Source organism: Tursiops truncatus, chromosome 2 (genome assembly GCF_011762595.2).
Source record: "Tursiops truncatus isolate mTurTru1 chromosome 2, mTurTru1.mat.Y, whole genome shotgun sequence".
Lineage (NCBI taxonomy): Eukaryota > Metazoa > Chordata > Mammalia > Artiodactyla > Delphinidae > Tursiops > Tursiops truncatus.
Genome location: NC_047035.1, coordinates 63,806,769 through 63,833,918, shown reverse-complemented (window position 1 = coordinate 63,833,918; position 27,150 = coordinate 63,806,769). Strand labels below are relative to the sequence as shown.

At 37.6% G+C, this 27,150-nt stretch overlaps 1 protein-coding gene across 4 annotated transcripts in view; it reads right to left on the bottom strand.

Annotated features, from left to right (window-relative positions):
• Positions 1 to 334: 334 nt before the first annotated feature.
• Positions 335 to 27,150, bottom strand: part of BAZ1A (bromodomain adjacent to zinc finger domain 1A) — a 93,427-nt gene continuing 66,611 nt past the window's right edge. For 3 of the 4 annotated variants that reach the window (XM_019924042.3, XM_073800558.1, XM_073800559.1), the window contains 10 exons: positions 25,602 to 26,198; positions 23,694 to 23,857; positions 22,821 to 22,975; positions 20,599 to 20,747; positions 8,180 to 8,427; positions 7,861 to 8,087; positions 5,664 to 6,133; positions 3,860 to 4,002; positions 1,767 to 1,854; positions 335 to 1,327 (listed from right to left, as the gene is read on the bottom strand). In XM_019924042.3, coding sequence (XP_019779601.2) covers positions 1,131 to 1,327; positions 1,767 to 1,854; positions 3,860 to 4,002; positions 5,664 to 6,133; positions 7,861 to 8,087; positions 8,180 to 8,427; positions 20,599 to 20,747; positions 22,821 to 22,975; positions 23,694 to 23,857; positions 25,602 to 26,198 — 2,438 coding nt within the window. In that variant the 3' untranslated portion in view covers positions 335 to 1,130. The remainder of the gene's footprint in view (positions 1,328 to 1,766; positions 1,855 to 3,859; positions 4,003 to 5,663; positions 6,134 to 7,860; positions 8,088 to 8,179; positions 8,428 to 20,598; positions 20,748 to 22,820; positions 22,976 to 23,693; positions 23,858 to 25,601; positions 26,199 to 27,150) is intronic. The other variant, XM_019924043.3, reaches the window with a different exon arrangement.

Below are 27,150 nucleotides of genomic sequence, written 5' to 3'. Positions count from 1 at the left end.
GCATCCTAAAAAGGAACAGCTACTCCTCCAAAACTGAGGCCCCTATGTTTTCCATACCTAGGAAATAGCATTTATTTTATTTTTAAAAAATTTTCAGGGTTGTGGGCATATTCCAAACTTTCTTTTCTCTTTTTAATGAGAATCCCTGCCATAGAATGTTACTGTTACTGATGGGAGGTATCTTACTCCTCAAGGGTTTGGGTAGAAAAAGATGCAAATCACTGCTATAGAGACTCAGGTACAATAAAACATTGGTTCCTATGGTCTATTTATCACATGTAGAAGTCCAATTCTCATTTGTAAAAAATTCCAGAAATTCAGAATATTTGAAAAATATTTTTTAAAAAAAGTATCATTTTATTTGTACACTTAAGTTGTACATAGAAACTGAAAATACAGTTCTGTAAAACTGAAAGAACTGCCAGGGAAAAGGGAGAGTGTTACCTTTTATTGACTGATCATTAAGGAAGTTAGAGAAATAAAACAAAAACACAATAAAATGTTTAAAAAATTAAAGAACATTTTCCAGGTACAAATTTTATAAATACAAAACAAATTCACAAATTACTTTGAATGCTAAATAAATATCTAGTTAATAAACTCAGACTCAATACCTCCAGCCAGCACTGGTACAGCACTTCAAGGAATAAAGCTGGATTCATTCATGTATAGTGTTGAAAGAATCTGCTTATTAAACAATTCTTAGACGTATACACTTTTTTCTAAACTGTGCTATTATGGAAGATTTATCTGTGTAGGTAAATCTCCCTTAATACCACACTTCTAAAAAAAAGTCAATGACAAAATAAATCATGGGTGAAAAAATATTTTTTGAGATACTGGGACACATGAATGATCTCAAAATGCACAAAAAACTCTGTAAACCAGTACTGTAGCCAATACATCTATCCAATTTATTAGATACTGAACAAAACTGTAGCAAAGGAAATCTTTCCTACATTCTCCTGAGTGCTTAATATTAAAGTTGAGAATATAGTGCAGGCCACACTTCAATGTGGTCAATCAGTTGTTATTGCTTTATACATATATGTCTGCTTTAGAGCATGATTTAATGTTCCATTTTCATGAACAATTTGTTTTCTTCAAATATATCCTTTAGAAAGACAGAATCAGATTCGTGACTTTTTTGCAACTGGTGGTGTGCTAACTTGATCCACATTCCCAGGTGTGACGGCGAGTCCAAGTTTTTGAGCCTGAATATGAAAAAATGCTTGCAGCCTAGTTCCAGCTTTTGCTTCACTTGTGTTACGAGGGTTGTACTCAAAGCAGTTCGAAAACATTAACTCAATATCATCGATAAACTCAGCTAGAATGAAAAAACCAAATGAGATAAGAATGAAAGTAAATTATAAATACAATCTTTGTATATCTGGAAATGTCATTAAGAAAACAGAAGTCCACATTTTTCTTTAGAAATTGAAGACTCTGAAACAAGCTGGCAGAACTGAAGCTTAAAATTGTTTATAAATACTTTATAAAATGGTTTTATTGAAATTATACAATTATTTAGAGGTATTTTATATAACTAAAAAGAACATCTATTAAGATGAGATTCTATAAAATATCTTTAACTCATTCAATCCCCATCCATCTTTCATTTCCATATATGCATACATGGCATTTTAGGGATTTCTTGGGATGCCATCTACACAATTACGTTAATATACATCATTTAAATAAAAAGAAAAACAGCCTTTACCTCCTTAAAGGAAAATAATTATCAGAGAAAAACATAAATTACTCACATGCTAGTTTATATTCACATTTGTTCACTTTTTCACGAATTATATTTAAGGCAATGGGCTTTTTGATGATGTCATAATAGTCGGGGACCTGTAAAATAATTCAAATATTATCTCTCCTATAGAAAATTTATTGAAGATAAGTAGTCAAATACATGCAAGTTTTGCCCTTAAAAGCAACTGAATATTAACTTCTGAATACTATTATTCCATTAAAATTACATAATACATTTCAGTCATTGTAATGCTGTAAAAGCTTATTTGATACTATAAAAAATGTTAACAATGTATTGTGAAAAAACAGAGTATGGGTTTGCTTGTGTGTTCTCTTCCTTTCTCTGACTCTCTCTATATAGATACATAAATGTATTTATAAAGAAATTTCTGTAATGACCATGACTGCATTTGTAATAAAGAATAAAATACATGTAACAAAACTTAATTCAGCACAAAACTACTCAGGAAAAATAAGTTACAGTTCAACTGAGAGTTAATTTTTTTGTTGTTGTTAAATATTTATTTAGTTTTGGCAGCGTCGAGTCTTAGTTGTGGCACGTGGGCTTCCCTCTAGTTGCCCCACATGGGCTTAGTTGCCCCGTGGCATGTGGGATCTTAGTTCCCCGTCCAGGGATGGAACCTGTGTCCCCTGTGTTGGAAGGTGGATTCTTAACCACTGGACCGCCAGGGAAGTCCCAGAGAGTTAATTTTTATAAGACACTATTCAATGTTAATTAATCTTTCATATTCTGGTTCTAGAAGTCTCAAAGTAGAATTTTGATGATGTCACTTTTTCATTCAGAAACCTTCACCTGATACTGACAAGTGAGGCCCTTTACAATCTAGTTGTGTCTGAGCCCCTCTAACACACCCTCTGCTCCATTCAAACCATCCATCATTCCCATATTCTCATTTCTAGGTCTTAACTTGTTGTTCCCTCTTCCTAAAATGCCCTCATTCCATTTCTCACTGTTGAAATTCCATCTTTCTTCAGTGACCAAATCAAATAGTTCTTCCATAAAAAAACTTTCTAATTCCTGCTATTCCTTCCCCCTGAAATGCTCAAATCAATTCCTTCTCTTCTCTACTTCTGAAAGACCATTAAACTTCCAGTATAACTAACACTGTCCTACCTCTGCTATGGCACATCATACTCCGTCATACCTATATAAAAATAACAGCTCAAATCCCTTAGCTAGGTTAGGCTATCTCTGTTACTCAAGAGTACCCATCTTTTACATCAGTGTTTCTCAAAATGCTGTCCTTGGACCAGCACCATCAGCATCATTTGGGAACTTGTCAGTAATGCAAATGGCTGGGCATCATCCCAGACCTCGTGAAACAGACTGGGGTGGGGCCCAGTCAGCTGTGTTTTAACAAGCCCTCCATTGATTGTGGTGTACGCTAAAGTTTAAGAAACACTGTTTTACATAATAGAAATGCCAATAATGGTACTCAGTTGAATCAACTCTATTCATATTCATTACACAGAATAAAAAGTGAGGTTATTTCAACACACAGTCATCATTTATAAGAATCAGTCACAGGGGCTTCCCTGGTGGTGCAGTGGTTAAGAATCCACCTGCCAATGCAGGGGACATGGGTTCAAGCCCTGGTCTGGGAAGATCCCACATGCCGTGGAGCAACTAAGCCCGTGCACCACAACTACTGAGTCTGCGCTCTAGGGCCCGCAAGCCACAACCACTGAGCCCACGTGCTACAACTACTGAAGCCAGCGTGCCTAGAGCCCATGCTCCGCAATGAGAGAAGTCACCACAATGAGAAGCCCGTGCACCGCAACAAAGAGTGGCCTCCTCTCGACGTAACTAGAGAGAGCCCACGTGCAGCAATGAAGACCCAACACAGCCAAAGATAAATAAATAAATTAATTAAAAAAAAAGAATCAGTCACAGGACTAGAAGGGACTGAGGAGACTATGCTAGCTCCATTTTTTTCAATATAGGAACAAACGTTCCAAGATTTGTTTTGTTTTTTAAGTAGACAGTGACTAAACAAGTATTTTGACTACCTTAAAGTTGCCATGCAGACTAAATCAGATAATACACACGAATACATTTTATAAAGTCTAGTAGTATTACCTGGATTTTAGAAACGAGTTTCAAAAAAGGCCAGCTGTCATCATGCCGTACCAATTCCACAACAAGTTGTTCAAAAGCGGACAATTCATGAACTCCTCCCTGTCGACCTGAACTCCTTCGGTTAGGTGTCACAGGAGATGATTCTGAATAAATAATTATGTTAACTTTAGGTGATGACAAAAAATATTTGATCACCATAAGCTAATCAGGACATATAAATACAAACTAAATTCAAACAGAAAATCTACACTCTACACACTGAGATGTTAAACTGACTTACATTCTGAGAGATAGGTAAATCTGGACCAAGTATTCGTTATTTCCTTTCGATCTTAAAAATTTCCAATTGAAATAAACACTCATTGGGAACAGATTGTAAAAAGAGTGTAATACAAAAGGAAATTCTAGAACACAACGTTTGTGGGTTATTACTCCATTTTATTAAAAATATGTTTTTAACTACAGTAAAATGAAATCCTCTGGTATTTCCTGAAATACAACCTTAGGAAAATAACCTCTTTAGATTTAGAAACTTGGTCTCTTTATAAATTACCTTGCATAATAGAAAATATTTCTCAATGATGAAATAAAAATTATTCTTATAAATCTAATTTTATATGGAGAATTTTCTTAAAGCAAAATGCTTTCTCATAAAATGTAAGGTATATAATGAGATCTAAGGTGAATGAATTAGTAGAAAATAGTAGTATAGTCCATATATAGATCTAAGTGTTTAAATTCTCTGCTTAAATGTTAATCCGCACATTTCCCCCTTTATTTGTCCTTAGAACCAGGTTAGTAAGTTCACAAATCAATTAAAAACAACATCTTCTTCAGCAGTTTTTTTTTTTTTCTTTCTTAGAACAAAAATGTTTCAGGTGTACTATTTTCCAAATAGCTTGGGGTTCAGGATTGGGGAAGAGCAAAACACATAAGGGGATAGGAAAAGCTAAATTAGATCTCGGTGCAAAGTTACCTGATACTACCCCCACCCCACTGCCAAACCTGACGACCTGGCGACTGCATCATGTTCCATTCTTCCACCAGTGAATTCCTTAATCCTGTCATGGGTTTGAATAATGCAATACAAGCTATCTAAAATTCTTCAAAGAACAGTAGTAGCATTTTTTATGTTTAACTTCATTTTTGAAATATCAAAATTTTACTACTACTGACATTAAAGAAAAAAGAGGATAGGATTAGAGATAAATGGGTAAAGAGATTATTACATGGATAAATATTACCAACAACTTATGTAATATAAATATATGTAATATATAAACAATTTATATAATATATATATAAATATTAAAACAACAATTATCAGAATCAAAAAGACAGCTGGTGATCACTCCCTAACAATATTACTGTTCCCAACTCTCCCTGCCCCGAAATTCAGTATGTCAGGTGGGAACCTTATCAAATTACCTAATGTAGCTTGTCTGGGTGATGATGAGTACATGTGTTTTGAAGGAAGCAAAGGTGGAAGAGAATGAAACGTATTATAATGTGGTATACTGAGGCTGTTCAAGTATTGGCCAAATCTCTCCACTAAACACAGAACACTGTTTGCAAATTTCTTACAACTACCCTACTACACCAGTAGAAACACTAGTACTGTAGTTTACCTTTATTCCAAATACCTGCCCCTTCCTTGAACATTATGCTTCAGGTCAGGTTGCTCCCTAATAACTCTGTATAGTGGACAGCCTTTCAAAAATGATACAAAGTATCTCAACATTCAATCTTTCCAAATTAGTCAATTTTCTTAGGTAAGAATAGCTTAAATTAGACTTCTTCATACCTGTAGATTGTCTTTTCCTGCCTCTTCTCTTGGATTCACTATCTTGGAGAGAAAGTTTTGAAGCAACATTTAGAGACCTTGACCGCTCACTTGACTTTGTGGCAATGACTCTGAAGTTAGGGAAGCTGGGACTATTTTCTGGTGTATTATTAGCACTTTTCCTGCCTCTGCGTTTTCTGCGAGGACTAAGTAGTTCCATGAATACACCTGCTTGCAGTGGGCCATGACTCTGGCGAGTAGAACGACTGGCAATTCTTAAAGATTTAGTTTCTGTAGGAGGAGCAGATTTTATCTTTCTTAGGCTTCTACCAGTAGCTTTAGAAGAAACAGTTGTTTTCGGTGTATTCTGCTGACTCCTTGAAGTATATCTTCCAGGATCTTGTCGTTGGCCACGACTTGAGAAAGAAGAACTAAGTCTCCCTCTTGTTTTAATTGGTAATCTAACTTGTGGTCTTCCTCGTTTTGGTGGGCTATAAATAGAGTTAGAAAACAATTATTGTACAGAGCAATGATGAACATATGATTACTTCTATCCCCCTTGTTCTACTATCCAGCCAATGAGTTCTACATACATAACTTTTGTGTTACTGAGACTTATCCTGTACTCAGTTCTTTAAACTTAGAATCAACAAACTCTTCATGGAAATCTAAAATGTGCTTTCATATATTTCTTTGTAATGCAAAGACAAAGAATGTTTAATGTTTAATAATTTCTTGGTAACTCCAGGACATCATCATGAAAATCAAATCCTAGGTTGTGATAAACTGTAATAAAATCCTCAGGAGAGCCGAATAAATGGAGTTAATCATGTTGAAAAACTTAAAATGCAAATCTTTTGTCTCCTTATGCTACAGAAGACTGTCACTTTTCATTACTATTGATACTGAGGTAACCTACAGTTTTGGCCAATGGATCCCACAAAAGTAGGCCTTAAACCTACTGTTCCTCAACACTAAGCCAGGAATCTCTTTGCCATCTTTTGATTCTTACTGTAAGATACAAAACTAGATTCAACCCTTTAATTGCTTTTAAGTTGTAGACAAGAATGATACAACCCCATTAAGCCTCCTTATATCCATCTCCCCCCATACCTGAACTTCCAGTTTACTTAAAATATTTCCAAAAATTCTCCAAGTTCTTTATCATCTTTATGCTTAACACAATACTGCCATTACAAGCTACAGGGAAAATGGCTCCTGCTAGTTGGAGCTATTGAACAACTTGTTTAAAGTAGAGGGGGTGGCTCTCTCTACTCATCCTCCTCAGTCTCTGGCCTTTTTGTACTGTGTCGGTTCTAGGTTGCCCCTGCTTCACATTCTTTTCTTGATTCCACAAGAATGGAGTTCGAATGTTAAAAACAAGGGGAGGTCTTAGGGACAAATAAAGGGAGACTGCCCCAGTGTTGCCATGGCAGGAATAACCAAAGCCATTCATTAGGCCTGGGTGACACAGCTTGCTAAGCTGCAGAATACTTGGCTATACAGTAGTATAGAAGTTGTTTCTAGGTGCTGATGCCGTAGGAGTATAAAAATACAATGTGCTTCCTGGCATTTCTCTCTCTCTCTCTGTAGACTGCCAAGATCACCAATATTTGGGTATAACTCCTTGAGAAAAGCAAAAGAGGCATCGGGAGCTGCATTCATCTCTATCTCATGAATATCCTCTGGACTGCTTATTTGCTGCTTTCAGCAAAAAATTAAGTAATATCAACCTCGATGTGGCTCTGAATTGACATCCTAACCAAACTTACACTTGATTTTATGATCTGGCTAAGTCCACAAAGCGACTATACTCCCTTGGGAATAATTTCATATGTTTATAATACATAAAAAGCAAGGGGAGGGCTTCCCTGGTGGCGCAGTGGTTGAGAGTCCGCCTGCCGATGCAGGGGACACGGGTTCGTGCCCTGGTCCGGGAAGATCCCACATGCTGCGGAGTGGCTGGGCCCGTAAGCCATGGCTGCTGAGCCTGCGCGTCCGGAGCCTGTGCTCCGCAACGGGAGAGGCCCCAACAGTGAGAGGCCCGCGTAACGCAAAAAAAAAAAAAAAAAAAGCAAGGGAACTTTATGACACTATATTGCACACTAGTTTTTTGTTTTTAAATTATGGGCCCCAACCATTCCATTTGCATTTGAAAAGTCAAGAGACTGTCTAGTTAAAGACTCGAACTCTCATTTTATTGCATGGTAGGACTTACCTGACGTCTTCCTCTTCTTGAGAATCTTCTTCATCTTGTTCTACCTCATACTCTTCCTCCTCACTTGGACCCTCTTCATCATCATCATCAACTTCATCATCCTCACCTTCCATACTACCTTCCATCTCGTCATCACTTTCCAAGGATGGTCTCTGTCTAGAGGAGAGTCTTCTAGAACGTTGCTTTGGCCGACACTCTGGACAAAACCAATCTCCTTCAGGCACAGTCTGATAAATCAAATGAATGATCATTAATCATCTGTCACTCAAAATCTCAGTGTCTCAATTCTAATCTGAGAAGCAGCAGAAGAAAAAAATACCTTGAGCTTTGGTCGAACACAGTAGGTATGATGACCCCGATCACAGCCATCACAAAGTACCATGTTTTCAGCATCACCCTTCTTTCGGCATATCTTGCAACGGGCGTTTAGTATAGACTTAGACCATATTACACTACGATCCAAGGTGGAGAGATGAAGAAAGACTTGGGATAGACTGGCAGAAGAAAGGAGAGACTCTCTCCAACGGTCCAGGACTGTTTTATAAGAACGCCCACTGTCACTGGCATCTTAAATGAAAAGGGAAAGTGATTAAACTTCCTAGGCAAACCCTAGATATCTCCTAGAACTATTTTCTTGGTAGTGTAAATAGGTTGGAATTCACAGTTCTTCTCTCCTAATACTTCACAAAAAGACCATGTTGACATTAAAAACAAAAACCTCGTGTTAAAGAAAATTTGCCGAGCCACATCTTATTTATGACATAAGGAATTACTTAAATCCGTAAAACAAATGCTGGGGGATTTCAATAGTTAAAAGAGAAAAATAACTTAGGCAATGTGTTCTCAATCTGGTAATCTAGTTCTTTGTATCAAATCTTGACGTAATTTAGAAAGCTCGCTATATATGATTACAAGTCAGCTACTATTCATTTGAATCAAGAATGTTACTGCCTCATTTCAGATAAAAGATGGACTGCTCTCTAAGTATAAATCACATTTAAGGTTTATTTTGGGGATAATGAAAATGTTCTGAAATTAGATAGTGGTGGATGGCTGTACAACTGTGAATATACTAAAAACCACTGAACTGTATAATTTAAAAGGGTGAATTTTATATATGCGAAATATATCTCAATATAACTTATTAAAAATATCAATTATGTATAAATGCCAACTATATTGTCTTCTATACCTAAGAAAATATTATTATTTTTATTATTATTATTTTTGCGGTACGCGGGCCTCTCACTGTTGTGGCCTCTCCCGTTGCGGAGCACAGGCTCCGGACGCGCAGGCTCAGCGGCCATGGCTCACGGGCCCAGCCGCTCCGCGGCATGTGGTATCTTCCCGGACTGGGGCACAAACCCGTGTCCCCTGCATTGGCAGGCGGACTCTCAACCACTGCGCCACCAGGGAAGCCCAAGAAAATATTATTTTTAAAATAAGGTGAATTTAAAAAAATGTTAATACCCCCTTAAAAAGAACTTTCAGCACCAATTTTTATACAGAAACATTTGAACCTATTAAGTCATTTAGGAGATATTCAAGATGGCGGAAGAGTAAGACGTGGAGGTCACCTTCTTCCCCACAGATACATCAGAAATACACCTACACGTGGAACAACTCCTACAGAACACCTACTGAACGCTGGCAGAAGACCTCAGACCTCCCAAAAAGCAAGAAACTCCCCACATACCTGGGTAGGGCAAAAGAAAAAAAGAATAAACAGAGACAAAAGGATAGGGACGGGACCTGCACCAGTGGGAGGGAGCTGTGAAGGAGGTAAGGTTTCCACACATTAGGAAGCCCCTTTGCGGGCAGAGACTGCAGGGGACAGAGTGGGGAAGCTTCGTAGCCGCGGAGGAGAGCGCAGCCACAGGGGTGCAGAGGGCAAAGTGGAGAGATTCCCGCACAGAGGATCGGTGCCGACCAGCACTCACCAGCCCGAGAGGCTTGTCTGCTTATCTGCCGGGGCGGGCGGGGGCTGGGAGCTGAGGCTCGGGCTTCGGTCGGATCCAGGGAGAGGACTGGGGTTGGCTGCGTGAACACAGCCTGAAGGGGGCTAGTGAGCCACAGCTAGCTGTCTGGAGCTGCCAGAGAGGCAAGAGACCATTGTTTTGGGGTGCCGAGGAGAGGGGAATCAGAGCACTGCCTAAACAAGCTCCAGAGACAGGCGCAAGCCGCGGCTATCAGTGCGGACCCCAGAGACGGGCATGAGACACTAAGGCAGCTGCTGCAGCCACCAAGAAGCCTGTGTGCGAGCACAGGTCACTATCCACACCTCCCCTCCCGGGAGCCCATGCACCCCACCACTGCCAGGGTCCCGTGATCCAGGGACAACCTCCCCGGGAGAACACACGGTGCGCCTCAGGCTGTTGCAACGTCACGCTGGCCTCTGCCGCCACAGGCTCGCCCCGCATTCTGTACCCCTCCCTCCCACTGGCCTGAGTGAGCCAGAGCCCCCGAATCAGCTGCTACTTTAACCCCTTCCTGTCTGAGTGAAAAACAGACGTCCTCAGGCGACCTACATGCAGAGGCGGGGCCAAATCCAAAGCTGAATCCCGGGAGCTGTGCAAACAAAGAAGAGAAAGGGAAATCTCTCCCAGCAGCCTCAGGAGCAGCGGATTAAATCTCCACAGTCAGCTTTGATGTACCCTGCATCTGTGGAATACCTGAATAGACAATGAATCATCCCAAATTGAGGAGGTGGATTTTGGGAGCAACGATATATATATATTTTTCCTTCTTCTCTTTTTGTGAGTGTGTATGTGTATGCTTCTATGCTTCGTTGTGTGATTTTATCTGTACAGCTTTGCTTTTACCATTTGTCCTAGGGTTCTGTCTGTCCGTAGTTTTTTTTTCTTAGTATAGTTTTTAGCACTGTTATCTTGGTGGATTTGTTTTTTGGTTTGGTTGCTCTCTTCTTTCTTTTCTTTTCTTAATTACTTTTAATTTTTCTTCATTTTTAATAATTATTTTTTATTTTAATAACTTTATTTTATCTTACTTTTTTCTTCCTTTCTTTCTTTTTCCCCCCTTTTCCTCTGAGCCTTGTGGCTGACAGGCTCTCGGTGCTCCGGCCAGGAGTCAGGCCTGTGTCTCTGAGGTGGGAGAGCCGAGTTCAGGACATTGGTCCACAAGAGACTTCCCAGCTCCACGTAATATCAAACGGTGAAAATATCCCAGAGATCTCCACCTCAACGCTAAGACCCAGCTTCACTCAACAACCAGCAAGCTACAGTGCTGGACACCCTATGCCAAACAACTAGCAAGACAGGAACACAACCCCACCCATTAGCACAGAGGCTGCCTAAAATCATAATAAGGTCACAGACACCCCAAACATACCACTGGACGTGGTCCTGCCCACCAGAAAGACAAGATCCAGCCTCATTCACCAGAACACAGGCACTAGTCCCCTCCACCAGGAAGCCTACACAACCCGCTGAACCAACCTTAGCCACTGGGGGCAGACACCAAAAACGACGGGAATTATGAACCTGCAGCCTGCGAAAAGGAGACCCCAAACACAGTAAGTTAAGCAAAATGAGAAGACAGAGAAACACACAGCAGATGAAGAAGCAAGGTAAAAACTCAACAGACCTAACAAATGAAGAGGAAATAGGCAGTCTACCTGAAAAAAAAAAATCAGAGTAATGACAGTAAAGATGATCCAAAATCCTGGAAATAGAATGGAGAAAATAGAATGTTTAACAAGGACCTAGAAAAATTAAAGAGCAAACAAACAATGATGAACAATGCAATAAATGAAATTAAAAATTCTGTGGAAGGAATCAATAGCAGAATAACTGAGGCAAAAGAATGGACAAGTGACCTGGAAGATAAAATAGTGAAAATAACTATTGCAGAGCAGAATAAAGAAAAAAGAACGAAAAGAATTGAGGACAGTCTCAGGGACAACATTAAACACACCAACATTCGAATTATAGGGGTTCCAGAAGAAGAAGAGAAAAAAAAAGGGACTGAGAAAATATTTGAAGAGATTATAACTTGAAAACTTCTCTAATATGGGAAAGGAAATAGCCAATCAAGTCCAGGAAGCACAGAGAGTCCCATACAGGATAAGTCCAAGGAGAAACAAGACACATACTAATCAAACTATCAAAAATTAAATACAAAGAAAAAATATTAAAAGCAGCAAGGGAAAAACAACAAATAACACACAAGGGAAACCCCATAAGGTTAACAGCTGATCTTTCAGCAGAGACTCTGCAAGCCAGAAGGGTGTGGCAGGGCATATTTAAAGTGATGAAAGGGAACAGCCTACAACCAAGATTACTCTATCCAGTAAGGATCTCATTCAGATTCGACGGAGAAATTAAAACCTTTACAGACAAGCAAAAGCTAAGAGAATTCAGCACCACCAAACCAGCTTTACAACAAATGCTAAAGGAACTTCTCTAGGCAGGAAACACAAGAGAAGGAAAAGACCTACAATAACGAACCCAAAACAATTAATAAAATGTTAATAGGCACATACATATTGATAATTACCTTAAATGTAAATGGATTAAATGCTCCCACCAAGAGACACAGATTGGCTGAATGGATACAAAAACAAGACCCACATATATGCTGTCTACAAGAGACCCACTTCAGACCTAGGGACACATACAGACCACAAGTGAGGGGATGGAAACAGATATTCCATGCAAATGGAAATCAAAAGAAAGCTGGAGTAGCTATTCTCATATCAGACAAAATAGACTTTAAAATAAAGACTATTACAAGAGACAAAGAAGGACACTACATAATGATCAAGGGATCAATCCAAGAAGGAGAAATAACAATTGTAAATATTTATGAACCCAACATAGAGCACCTCAGTACAAAAGGCAAATGCTAACAGCCATAAAAAGGGTCTATCAACAGTAACACAATCAGAGTAGGGAACTTTAACACCCCGCTTTCACCAATGGACAGATCATCCAAAATGAAAATAAATAAGGAAACACAAGCTTTAAAAGACACATTAAACAAGATGGACTAAATTGATATATATAGGACATTCCATCCAAAAACAACAGAATACACTTTCTTCTCAAGTGCTCATGGAACATTCTCCAGGGTAAATCATATCTTGGGTCACAAATTAAGCCTTGGTAAATTTAAGAAAATTGAAATCGTATCAAGTATCTTTTCTGACCACAATGCTATGAGAGTAGATATCAATTACAGGAAAAAATCTGTAAAAAATACAAACACATAGAGGCTAAAAAATACACTACTTAATAACCAAGAGATCACTGAAGAAATCAAAAAGGAAATCAAAAAATACCTAGAAACAAATGACAATGAAAACACGACAACCCAAAGCCTATGGGATGCAGCAAAAGCAGTTCTAAGAGGGAAGTTTATAGTAATACAATCCTACCTGAAAAGACAAGAAACATCTCAAATAAACAACCTAACCTTACACCTAAAGCAATTAGAGAAAGAAGAGCAAAAAACCCCCAAAGTTAGCAGAAGGAAAGAAATCATAAATATCAGAAATAAATGAAAAAGAAATGAAGGAAACGAGAGCAAAGATCAATAAAACTAAAAGCTGGGTCTTTGAGAAGATAAACAAAATTGATAAAACACTAGCCAGACTGATCAAGAAAAAAAGGGAGAAGACTCAAACCAATAGAATTAGAAATGAAAAAGGGGAAGTAACAACTGACACTGCAGAAATACAAAGGATCATGAGGGATTACTACAAGCAACTATATGCCAATAAAATGGACAACCTGGAAGAAATGGACAAATTCTTAGAAAAACACAACCTTCTGAGACTGAACCAGGAAGAAATAAAAATATAAACAGACCAGTGCTTCCCTGCTGGCGCAGCGGTTGAGAGTCCGCCTGCTGATGCAGGGGACACGGGTTCATGCCCTGGTCTGGGAGGATCCCACATGCCGTGGAGCGGCTGGGCCCGTGAGCCATGGCCGCTGAGCCTGCATGTCCGGAGCCTGTGCTCCACAGTGGGAGAGACCACAGTAGTGAGAGGCCCGCGTACCGCAAAAACAAAAACAAAAACAAAAACAAACAAAAATATATATATAAACAGACCAATCACAAGCACTGAAATTGAGACTGTGATTAAAAATCTTCCAACAAACAAAAGCCCAGGGCCAGATGGCTTCACAGGTGAATTCTATCAAACCTTCAGAGAAGAGCTAACACCTATCCTTCTCAAACTCTTCCAAAATATAGCAGAGGGAGGAACCCTCCCAAAGTCATTCTACAAGACCACCATCACCCTGATACCAAAATCAGACAAAGATTTCACCAAGAAAGAAAACTACAGGCCAATATCACTGATGAACATAGATGCAAAAATCCTCAACAAAATATTAGCAAACAGAATCCAACAGCACGTTAAAAGGATCATACACCATGATCAAGTGGGGTTTATCCCAGGAATGCAAGGATTCTTCAATATATGCAAAACAATCAAATGTGATACACCATATTAACAAATTGAAGGAGAAAAGCCATAAGATCATCTCAATAGATGCAGAAAAAGCTTTTGACAAAATTCACTACCCATTTATGATAAAAACCCTCGAGAAAGTAGGCATAGAGGGAAGACACCTCAACATAATAAAGGCCATATATGACAAACCCACAGCCAACATTGTTCTCAATGGTGAAAAACCGAAACCATTTCCACTAAGATCAGGAACAAGAGAAGGTCGCCCACTCTCACCACTATTATTCAACACAGTTTTGGAAGTTTTAGCCACAGCAATCAGAGAAGAAAAAGAAATAAAAGGAATCCAAATCGGAAAAGAAGAAGTAAAACGGTCACTGTTTCCAGATGGCATGATACTATACATAGAGAATCCTAAAGATGCTACCAGAAAACTACTAGAGCTAATCAATGCAGTTGGTAAAGTAGCAGGATACAAAATTAATACACAGAAATCTCTTGCACTCCTATACACTAATGATGAAAAATCTGAAAGAGAAATTAAGAAACACCCCCATTTACCATTGCAACAAAAAGAATAAAATATCTAGGAATAAACCTACCTAAGGAGGAGAAAGACTTGTACTCAGGAAACTATAAAACACTGATGAAAGAAATTAAAGATGATACAAACAGATGGAGAGATATACGATGCTCTTGGATTGGAAGAATCAACACTGTGAAAATGACTATACTACCCAAAGCAATTTACAGATTCAATGCAGTCCCTATCAAACTACCAGTAGCATTTGTCACAGAACTAGAACAAAAAATTTCACAATTTGTATGGAAACACAGAAGACCCCGAATAGCCAAAGCAATCTTGAGAATGAAAAACGGAGCTGGAGGAATCAGGCTCTTGGACTTCAGACTATGCTACAAAGCTACAGTAATCAAGACAGTATGGTACTGGCAGAAAAACAGAAAGATAGATCAATGGAACAGGATAGAAAGCCCAGAGAAAAACCCACGCACATATGGTCACCTTATATATATATATATATTTTTTGCGGTACGCGGGCCTCTCACTGTTGTGGCCTCTCCCGTTGCGGAGCACAGGCTCCGGACAGGTAGGCTCAGCAGCCATGGCTCACGGGCCCCACCGCTTCGCAGCATGTGGGATCTTCCCAGACCGGGGCACGAACCCGCGTCCCCTGCATTGGCAGGCGGACTCTCAACCACTGCGCCACCAGGGAAGCCCTGGTCACCTTATCTTTGATAAAGGAGGCAGGAATGTACAGTGGAGAAAGGACAGCCTCTTCAATAAGTGGTGCTGGGAAAACTGGACAGGTACATGTAAAACAATGAAATTAGTACATTCCCTAACACCATACACAAACGTAAACTGAAAGTGGATGAAATACCTAAATGTAAGGCAAGACACTATCAAACTCTTAGAGGAAAACATAGGCAGAACACTCTATGACATAAATCACAGCAAGATCCTTTTTGACCCCCTTCCTAGGAAAATGGAATTAAAAACAAAAATAAACAAATGGGACCTAATGAAACCTAAAAGCTTTTGCACAGCAAAGGAAACCATAAACAAGATGAAAAGACAACCCTCAGAATGGGAGAAAATATTTGCAAATAAACCAACTGACAAAGGATTAATCTCCAAAATATACAAGCAGCTCATGCAGCTCAATATCAAAAAAACAAACAACCCAATCCAAAAATGGGCAGGAGGCCTACATAGACATTTCTCCAAAGAAGTTGTACAGATTGCCAACAAACACATGAAAGAATGCTCAACATTACTAATCATTAGAGAAATGCAAATGAAAACTACAATGAGGTATCACCTCACACCACTCAGAATGGCCATCATCAAAAAATCTACAAACAATAAATGCTGGAGAGGGTGTGGAGAAAAGGGAACCCTCTTGCACTGTTGGTGGGAATGTAAATTGATACAGCCACTATGGAGAACAGTATGGAGGTTCCTTAAAAAAGTAAAAATAGAACTACCATATTACCCAGCAATCCTACTACCGGGCATATACCCTGAGAAAACCATAATTCAAAAAGAGTCATGTACCACAATGCTCATTGCAGCTGCATTTACAATAGCCAGGACATGGAAGCAACCTAAGTGTCCATTGACAGATGAATGGATAAGGACGATGTGGCACATACAGGCAATGGAATAATTACTCAGCCATAAAAAGAAACGAAATGGAGTTATTTGTAGTGAGGTGGATGGACCTAGAGCCTGTCATACAGAGTGAAGTAAGTCAAAAAGAGAAAAACAAACACTGTATGCTAACACATATATATGGAATCTAAAAAAAGAAAAAAAAAAGGTTATGCATAACCTAGGGGCAAGACAGGAATAAAGACGCAGACATAGAGAATGGACTTGAGGACATGGGGAGGGGGAAGGGTAAGCTGGGACAAAGTGAGAGAGTGGCACGGACTTATATATACTACCAAATGTAAAATTGATAGCTAGCGGGAAGCAGCCGCATAGCACAGGGAGATCAGCTCGGTGCTTTGTGACCACCTAGAGGGGTGGGATAGGGAGGGTGGAAGCGAGACACAAGAGGGAGTAGATATGGGAATATATGTATATGTATAGCTGATTCACTTTGCTATAAAGCAGAAACTAACACACCATTGTAAAGCAATTATACTCCAATAATGATGTTAACAAAAATAAAATAAAAACCACCACCAAAAAAAGAAAAGTCATTTAATTGCCATTAATCTCGCCTGTCTATCATTGTACATTTGCTTGTGATATCCACCTTCGATTGATCTTCAATACTGCAACTACCTTAGTTTTCCTAAGACATTACACTTAATTATAAATGGCCTACCACATCATGTCAAAATTCTGCAAGATATATGACTCCACACAAAGTTTGGTCCTATCACACCATATTTTCTACTATTATCCTCAAATAAAACCTCATGTACCATGTCATAATAATTAAGAGAATGTAGGCTATGGAGCCAGTCTGTCTTGAGGTTGAGTACTAGCTCCCCTATATGAGCCTGGGCAAGTTGCTTAACCCCTCTGTGCCTCAAGATATTGCTAATTAAAAGTATTTTACTAGGGACTTCCCAGGTGACACAGTGGTTCAGAATCTGCCTGCCAATGCAGGGGACACTGGTTTGATGCCTGGTCTGGGAAGATCCCACATGCCGCAGAGCAACTAAGCCCTGTGCCACAACTACTGAGCCTGTGCTCTAGAACCTGCGAGCCACAACTACTGAAGCCTGCGCACCTAGAGCCCGTGCTCCACAACAAGAGAAGCCACTGCAATAAGAAGCCTGTGCACTGCAACGAAGAGTAGCCCCCGCTCGCTGCAACTAGAGAAAGCCCGCGTGCGGCAATGAAGACCCAATGCAGCCATAAATAAATAAAATTTTAAAAGTATTTTACTAATATAAAATAATGGTAGATTCATATAATCAAATATCACACTGGGAGATTTTATACTGTTAACTGCCACTGTACATTAATCCATGTCATCATGCCATGTAAGCTTCTCTAGGAGATAAAACATCTCCTACTCCATAATTCTCCCTCTGCTAGTAAAGGAAAAAAAAATGCTGTGAATAAATACTATATGTAGAATAAGTAAATATACATTCCATAGCTGTTAATTCTTTTAACTAATAACTAAGTATACTAAGGTTCAACGATGTCAATTTTTTATATACCAGCTTAAAAGAGTTTGATTAGCTGAGGTATGAAATGTAGAAAGAAAAAATGTTAGGAAGATGATATTACCCCCAACGCCATTCTCTTCCAAAAAACCAAATCCAAGGTTTTTCCTTCAAAAGCTAAATATGTAAACCAGTATTCAACAGTAAAGAAAGTAAAATCATAGTTCTTTAAAAATACAGAATTCTTTAAAAAGTTAAAAATTTACCATCTGTCACACTAGACTGATCTTCCTTTCTCTTTTTCTTGTCTTTTTTTTTTCTATCTCCCTTTTGATCTTTATTAATTTCTGTGCTACCTAATTTCAAATTGATAAAGTTAGTTTGACAATTTTTTTCCCTATAGCTTAAGGGTTTAACCATATGGATGACTTTATAAATGATTAAATTATCAACTTAAACAATTCTCACACGTTACCTAAAATCATTAACTGAAATAGGATTACGTTCCCCAAGCTAAAAAAGCCTAGTTTTATCAATGCAATTGATCACTAGCATAAGAGGGACATACTAGAGAAGGTGGAACATAAGTAGAAATTTTATTTCTTACTTGCTTCCTTAAGAAACTGAAATAATTTCTGAAGCTAAACTGGGATAATTCCTACTATAGTTAATTTGCTATGTTGAAAAATTATCAAGAGAATGGAGGATTTTAATAAATATTCTATCTCAAACATTCATGAAGTGGAACCCCCTTTTCTCTTCCGGACTAAGGATATTCTTGATTACCTTGCTCCAAATATTTAGACTATCTTAAAACTCTAGAGGTACCTCCATTTCCTGCGGTCTCATTCAAAACAGACTGTTCAAAGGCTTAAACATAAAGAGTTACAGACACCAGTTCTTCTACTAACTTTGAAGCAGCAATGGTAGATGGTAACATCCATATTGCAAATGATCAACATCTGACTCTGACCAACATTTACGAAGTAAGTAAGGTACGTTGAACTTGTCTTATTTCATTTATTTTTTTAAGATCCCAAATTAAAATTGTTTCTATGTCTCAGCTTGAAATGAATGTTCTAATGCTGCTGTATACAAGCAAGCATAAGGAACACTATAGTTCTCTGCTCTTACAAAACCTATGAGATGTAAGTTGCAACATCTCTCAGTGTTAACTTTTTCCCTTTGTGTAAATATTTAATAAAATGTACTGAAGAAAAGACAAACACACTAAATAATTAATTTGATCCCCCCAAACGTATAAATAACTTTAATTGACGGCAATTTCAGAAGTGGAAAAATCAGCAGAATTGCATTTTATCCCTCACCCCTTTAGGAATCACAGAATTAATGACTAGTAGTAACACCTTACATTTATAAGAGCTCTATGACTTACAAATAACTTCTAATTGAAGTAATTTAAATTCACATGTGTTTGTAAGAAACAATACAGAGATCCCTTGTACATGTAATTTGATTTGAACACAGAAAATATTAAGAAATACTGAAGACAAAATAGCAGTGATACAACAAATACAAACTTGAATATCTTTATGATCATATGTATTTTATTTCTTACAAGTGCTACTTTCGATGTGAAAAGTGAGTTATTAAGCTCATGGTGGAATTATCAATTTATAAAAAATATAAAAATATGGATAGGTTTATTAGAACAATGAGATACTAGCCACAAATCCTTCAATTTAAAAATAACATTTTACAAATATATTGACGTTCCAAAATTGCTCTGTTAGCACCATCTATTTATGAAAGCTTTGTTCTTACTACTCAACAAAGTAACATTCAAATCATTTTTAAAGGATTTTCATCTCCTCAAGTTGCTCTGTCAATACGAGACCAAAAAGATATGGTTTAAAAAAATTGTTTCTTCTAGTACCCCACTATTGAGATATAAACTATCTCAATATGATGAATTATAAATTAATTCCATTTTTCAGAAAGACCACAGGGAAGCAGAGGCAGTTATGACATGCAAATTGATTTGGAACTTGACACATATATTTTTCCTAAAGACATAATGAGTATGTTCCTAGATTAGTCCCTAAAAGCATATTAATTTCACAATTGCTGAAACACATTCCTGATAGAATTATTTCTGTCATCCTAACCATAAATTACAGAGCATTTCCTCATCTGTGTACCCTTTAACACCTGGTATTTCTGATTTGGTACTTCGTACACAGTGCTCAGGTGAATGACCACATTATTAAACCATACCCCTAATGGGAGACATTTAAGTAGCTTCTTTGAGCTTCTGTTTTAAATAACAACAACAACAAATTTATGTATAGTCTTTGATTATTCAGGGTCTGGCTAGTCACAGGATTTGGTAATCTTTCTTCAGAAGAAAAGTTCATAAAAGAAGAGATTGACAGAAATAGTTAAATAGATATTCATTAAAATGAATGAATACCTAGAAAAAAATTTTTAAAAGTATTTAAGTATTATTAAAAAAATAAATCTCACCTGAAAGAACTCATATTTTAAAATGAAAATGCAATCTTAAAATGTTCAAATTAGTCAATCAATTTTATTATGTCAGACAATAAAGTTCTATCAATTAAAGGGCAATTCAAAAGCATTTAAAATATAACTAATCTTTTGAATTAAAAACAGATACTTACCAAGTGGAGCTTTGAGAAAACGCCGCTCAATGCCCTGCTCTATTTGAAAGAGTGCCATTGCAAGATAATGAACCACGTTGCTCACTGACTGCGGTGTACTTGCATTAGTTGAGACAGTACTCGGAGATTCTGTTTTTATGCCCAAAAGTCTACAATTAAAACATTGAACAGTGAGGACGGGGATTATCTTATTCCCCATAGCACCACACATAAAGTTTTGTTAAGAGCAAGTCTTCAATCGAATCCACAAAATAAAGAATAGGCAATTAAGGAATACTTAAAAAACATTCCCAGTTTAAATGTGTCATATCTACAGTCACATATAACAAGGATCTCACACGCAGGGGTGCAGGTACAGTGACTCACAGTATTCTCTCTCCTCCCAGTAACTCAGAATATGATTGAGAAGGCTGGGCTAAGAATTCTTTCTCTGAAGCAAACTTGAATAAGTAGAGAGTACTGTACAAAGCAAGCCAGTTCCATCTTTCAGAGAATTTTTAAATTTCGGGTAAGGCATTTACTAATACAAATTATCTTTCAGCTTTCTTTCCTAAACCATAGGTCTTTCTGCTGATTTTCAAAAGTACATATATATATTTCAAACTATGATTACCTTCAAGGTCTTATATGTTGAAGAAATCTTGGAAACAGAGTAAAATTATATTTATATTTGTCATAAAAATTTCCCATCAAAGTATATATCTAATATTTTAACCCATGGTTGTATTTTCTTTTTCCATTTATCATTAATTTTCAGATTATTTCATACTTTTCTATGTTGTGCTATAAAGATCATATTCGCAAAAAAAAAATTGAAGAGTTTTATAGTACTTAAAAACACTATTAGGTGAAACTTGAATCCACTTATTCATCCAAATGCTTACTTATATCTGTGTAAGAAATAGTTTCCCTCAATCGCTAGGAGTTCTCATAAGCTAATAGGAAAGGGAGATAAAAACATGAATCAAGAGCTAAACTAACTATCAAGTCATTTAAGGATGTTACAAGGGCAGATATCGAGAGGAGGGAAGGTGGATGAGACAAAGCTTAGGGGAAAGGTTTCAGAGAGGACCTTAAGGGATAAGTATCTCAGGCAGCTTATCTCTGTTTCTCGTGCTTCAACTTTTACTTATAGCTGCCTCCTAACTAACCAGTTCCTTCGCCGCCAATCTTACTCCCTTTGCAATAAATCTCCATGCTGCTGCTAAAACGATCATTAGAGTGGACTTGAGAATACGGGGAGGGGGAAGGGTAAGCTGGGACGAAGTGAGAGAGTGGCAGGGACTTACACATACACTACCAAACGTAAAATAGATAGCTAGTGGGAAGCAGCCGCACAGCACAGGGAGATCAGCTTGGTGCTTTGTGACCACCTAGCGGGGTGGGATAGGGAGGGTGGGAGGGAGACGCAAGAGGGAGGAGATACGGGGATGTATGTAAACGTATAGCTGATTCACTTTGCTATAAAGCAGAAACTAACACACCATTGTAAAGCAATTATACTCCAATAAAGATGTTAAAAAAAAAAAAAAGTACAAGCTCATTCACTCAAAGCCTTTGGTATAATGTCTTCCCTCCCAGTCTCATATCCTTTCCACCTTTAGGTCTCAGGTTCACAGTCACTTCCTCTTGCACTTCCTTTGCTGTTTTCCATATTCTACCAAGATAAGAAGCCCTCCTATGTGTTACATTTGCATTGGGTATTTACTACCAGAACTCTGACCCTGTTCTATAATTGTTAGCTTAACGTCTCTCCACCATTTCCTTCTAGACAATAAAACTTATCCTTAAGGGCAGATACTATCCAAAATAACTCTGAAAAAGTAAAAGTATCTGTCTATAGATAAATAGGTTCTGACTAATGGCTCAAATAATATTTTAGTCTATTACAGTTTACTAAGTATTCCTACAGAAAAGACAAATGGATAGTGTAAAGCTACTTTCTGAAATTAATAAAACCTTAAGTTCAAAGAGTTTTTAAAAACTTGAGTAACTATCAATATCATTATCCTAACAAGGCGTCTTTCAGCTGCTTTAGTACTAAGTGGAGTGACAGAGAACCTGTGGTTTAGCAAAATCATCACTTCAGTGGTTACAAATATTAAGGTCCTCACAATAAGATTTTAAAACAATTTTTTGAAGAAAAAGAAACATTTACTTAAAAAAAATAGTGTAAAATGGCAAGGAAAAGTGATGATTACTTTAGAAAATCCTTTTTGTACCTGTCTTTTACTATGACCTTTGCTTGCTCATCAATTTCCATCTCCTCTACATCTTCATTCACAGTTTTAATTATACCATTTTCCTTGTTTTCCTCATTTAACAGCTCATACCGTCCACTTTCTAATGCTGATCTCCAGATGTTTCGGTCTGTAACCTGTAACAAAAACCAAATTTACTAACCCTGAAAAATGACATATACTGTTCCTAAGAAGTATGAGGTTCAATGTACATATGAAAAAGTCATGAATATTCTAGAACAGATTGTGAATCAAAAAGGGGTCTAAAAATAAGGTTACTAAGTGGCCAAAATGGAATTCATATCATTCATAGATGGAAGCTTTAATACCTTACTCTCTATATAGTGAAATCATAAACAATTCTAAGATTGGTCACCTGACAGTAGCAAAAAAGTGACAGATGATAGCAAAGGAATGAACAGAACACACATACCAAGCATGAATTACTTACAGATTTTAAAAAGGTAACAAAGAAACCAATAAACAAACCAGACTCAGCAGAGGAGGCAGGAGCTAGTCAAGGAAGAAGAAAATATCCTTACACATTTCAACATCTCGGATGAAAATGCCATAAAACAGATACTTTTTAAACACCAAAAGTTAATATTAAAAAAGGTCAATTATGTTCATTAAATTCTGTTTAAGAAAGCAGATAGTCATATAGCATATTTAAGAAAGATTTCTATCTATATATAAACAATTTGATACAGGGGAATAAAGTTAGTTTTCATAAAAAAATATATCACTTCCTGGTATTTATTCAGAACACACATGCCTTGACTATATCAAATAAATTAACAAATATGGCCAATATTCTGGTAATTAGGCAAATTTAAAATGGGAACAGGGACAAACCTTAATTGCTCCTAATGTTCCTTGGTAAATTCTGTCTTCAATATCCAAAAGAAAATCTCTCAGCCTCAACTCAAGCTGCCTTTCTGCAGACATCTGAGATGGATCATATGCATTGGAGGATCTTCCCCGACTATATGTAGGTTTGCTATCAGTTTGAGGTTTGTCTGAAATAGTTATCAAATATCTTTATTATTATTTTCTCATTAAAAAATACAATTACCCATCTGACTGTATGATTGTGAGACAATGGATATAAAAACAGTAAATCCTCAAGTGCGGGGGAGGGGGGAGGAAAAAGGAGAAAATGTTTGCACACCATTTATCTGATAAGTGATTTGTATCTAGAATATGTAAAGAACTCTTACAACTCAATAAAAAGACAAATAATACAATTTAAAAATGAGCAAAGGATCTGAACATGCTTTTCTTTCTTTCTTTTTTTTTGGCTGAGCCAACCAGGGGCCCACAACAGTGAAAGCTCTGAGTCCTAACCACTGGACCGCCAGGGAATTCCCCTGAACACACTTCATATCAGACCATATCTTCCTTAAAGAAGATACACAAATGGCCAATAAGACCATGCGAAGATGCTCAAGATCATTAGTCATTTGGGAAATACACATCAAAACCACAATGAGATACCACTTCACACCTCTAGAATGGCTAGAATCAAAAAGTCAGGTAATAACAAGTGTTGACAGGGACATGGAGAAATTTTAACCCTCAATATAAAATGGTGAGCCACTTTAGGAAACAGTCTGGAAGTTCCTCAAATGATTAAACAGAATTACCATATGATCTAGTAATTTCACTCTTAGGTATATACCCAAGAGAAATGAAAACATGTGTCAGCAAAAATTTGTACACAAATATTTATAGCAGCATTATCCGTAATAGCCAAGAGGTGGAAACAACAGAAATGTCCATCAACTTACATATGGATAAGTAAAATATAGTATACAATGAACATTAATTGGCCATAAAAGGGAATGAAGTAGAACTTAAATGAACCTTGAAAACATTATGCTAAGTGAAAGAAGTCAATCACAAAAGACCATATACTATATGATACCAGTCATATAAAATATTCAAACAAGGAAATTTACAGTAACAGAAAATAGATTTGTGGTTGCTTAGGTCTACAGGGGTGGTAGCTAAAGGGTATGGGATTTCTTTCTGAGATGATGAAAATGTTCTAAAATTGACTGTGTGATGGTTGCACATATCTAAGAATATACAAAAAAACCACTGAATTGTACACTTTAAATGGGTGAATTGTACAGTGTTATGAATTAAAATCTCAGCTTTAAAGCTGTTAAAGAATTGCGATCAACAGTTTTTAATCCTGAAGAGAATTAAAGTAGTCATGGTAATAATATGACCCTAAATTTAAGAGTTCTCTACCTAGAAAATTTCATTTACACCTATAAATGCCTTACTGCTTTCTCTTATCTGTCATCAATAGACCAGCCATCAAATAAGAAATATTGCTACCTGATCTGTCCTTGCAGCCCATCTCCAAAGGCGTGATCACTAATGGAAACTGTCCCCGGACCCTCAGCCAAAACCTTTAGTGAGTGAACTCACTCATTATTAGATCTCAAAAACCGATGGTAACCTTAGTGCCTCAGGTATTCAATCTACTGATCAAGGAATGAGATCAGGAAGAGTACATAACTTCTCACATTGTCAGCTGTGTTTCTCATAATCCAAATGGAAGCCAGTGGAATCTAGAAAACCTTATTTCTCTAACTGGCAAACTTTCCCTAACTTAGGAACTGAGAGCATAGTCCAAAGGAAAGAGAAGTTGTTTTAAACACAGCTCTAATAGTTTGAAAAATGTTTAATCCTGAGCCAGAGATTATTGGAAAAGAAAAATAAAGGAAATAGGTTCCATTGAAAATTTACCTGAAAAATGAAACTTCTCTTCAGAAAAACGGGCTAGCTGTGCACATATTCTGCGTTTCTCTTGCAACAAAGTTTCTTTTAAGGCACTTTCTCTATGTCCTCTAGAATTAAGAGCTTCAATAAGCTGGTCCAGCTGTTCACAAGAACTGTAAAAGCACCACCGATTTGGCTTATGCACTGGTTTTGGCAGCTGCACAGAATCATCACACGGACCTTGGTCAATGCTGGAGGTAGATTCAGACATCAAAGAATCTCCAGTTTTAGTGGATACCTGAGGATCTTGAGGCTGTACATTATCCTGAAATGATGAAGATCTAGGCAACAGCATGTCTTCAGTGAGACCAGAATAATCCTCTTCAATAAACAATCCAGGAATAGAAGGGAAAATCCAATACCGCCTATACATGCGGTCGCGGCCCAAGGGAAAGATATTGGTACATGCTATGGCACTCTGGATTTTTTCTAAGAGCTCTTTCTCTTTTCGTTGGTGTTCCTGTTTTAAAGCTTCTTCCTCATCAGCAGTAAGAGGCTCTCTTGTTACACAGTTGACCTCTTCTTGCCTTGTACATTCTTTAAATCCATTTTGTCCCCTTTTCCCTATAATCGAAACAACCTCTGATCACCATCATCATACTTTAAATTTTCATTAGAAAAATGATACAAGCTACCCCAAGTTACTATACGTTTTGGACTAAACTGTATGTGCCACCCCCCATACCCCCAATTCATAGGTTGAAGTTCTAAACCCCAGTGTGACTGAATTTGGAGACAGGGCCTTTAACGAGGTGATTAAGGTTAAATGAGATCATAAGGGCAGGGCCCTAATCCGACAAGACTGGTGTCTTTAAGGAAGAGAGACCAGAGCTCCCTCTCCACTTGTGGGCACAGAGGAAAGGTCATGTGAGGACACAGTGAGAAGGTGCTATCACCAGCTGAGAGAGGCCTCACCAGAAATCAACCCTGCTTGATCAACCCACCTTGATCTTGTACTTCCAGCCTCCAGAACTGTGATGAAATAAATTTGTTGTTTAAGCCACCCAGTCTGTAATATTTTGTTATGGCAGCATAAGTAGACTAACATACTATGTTAATAAGAAACTGACACACTTAAATATAAAGGGACACACAAAAATCTTCCATCTCCATACTGGAGAGTGTGGGCACAGTCTGTTAGTTATTTTGCACCATACATTCAGTCCTTCGTCTAAGGCAGGAGTCAGCAAACTACTTTTGTAAACGGCTAGCTAGTAAATATTTTAAGCTGTGTGGGTCATATGGTTTTTGTCACAGCTACTCAACTCTGCCACTGTAGCATGAAAGCAGCCATAGACAATACGTAAATGAATGAGCATGGCTATATTCAATAAAAATTTATTTATGGTCACTGAGTCTGAATTTCATGTAGTTTTCACTTCACAAAATATCATTCTTCATAAAATTTTTTCAACTATTTAAAACTGTAAAAACTCTTTTTAGCTCATGGGTAATATTAAAACAGGGGGCAGGGCAGATTTGGCCAATGGGCTATACTTTACTAACCTTTGCTTTA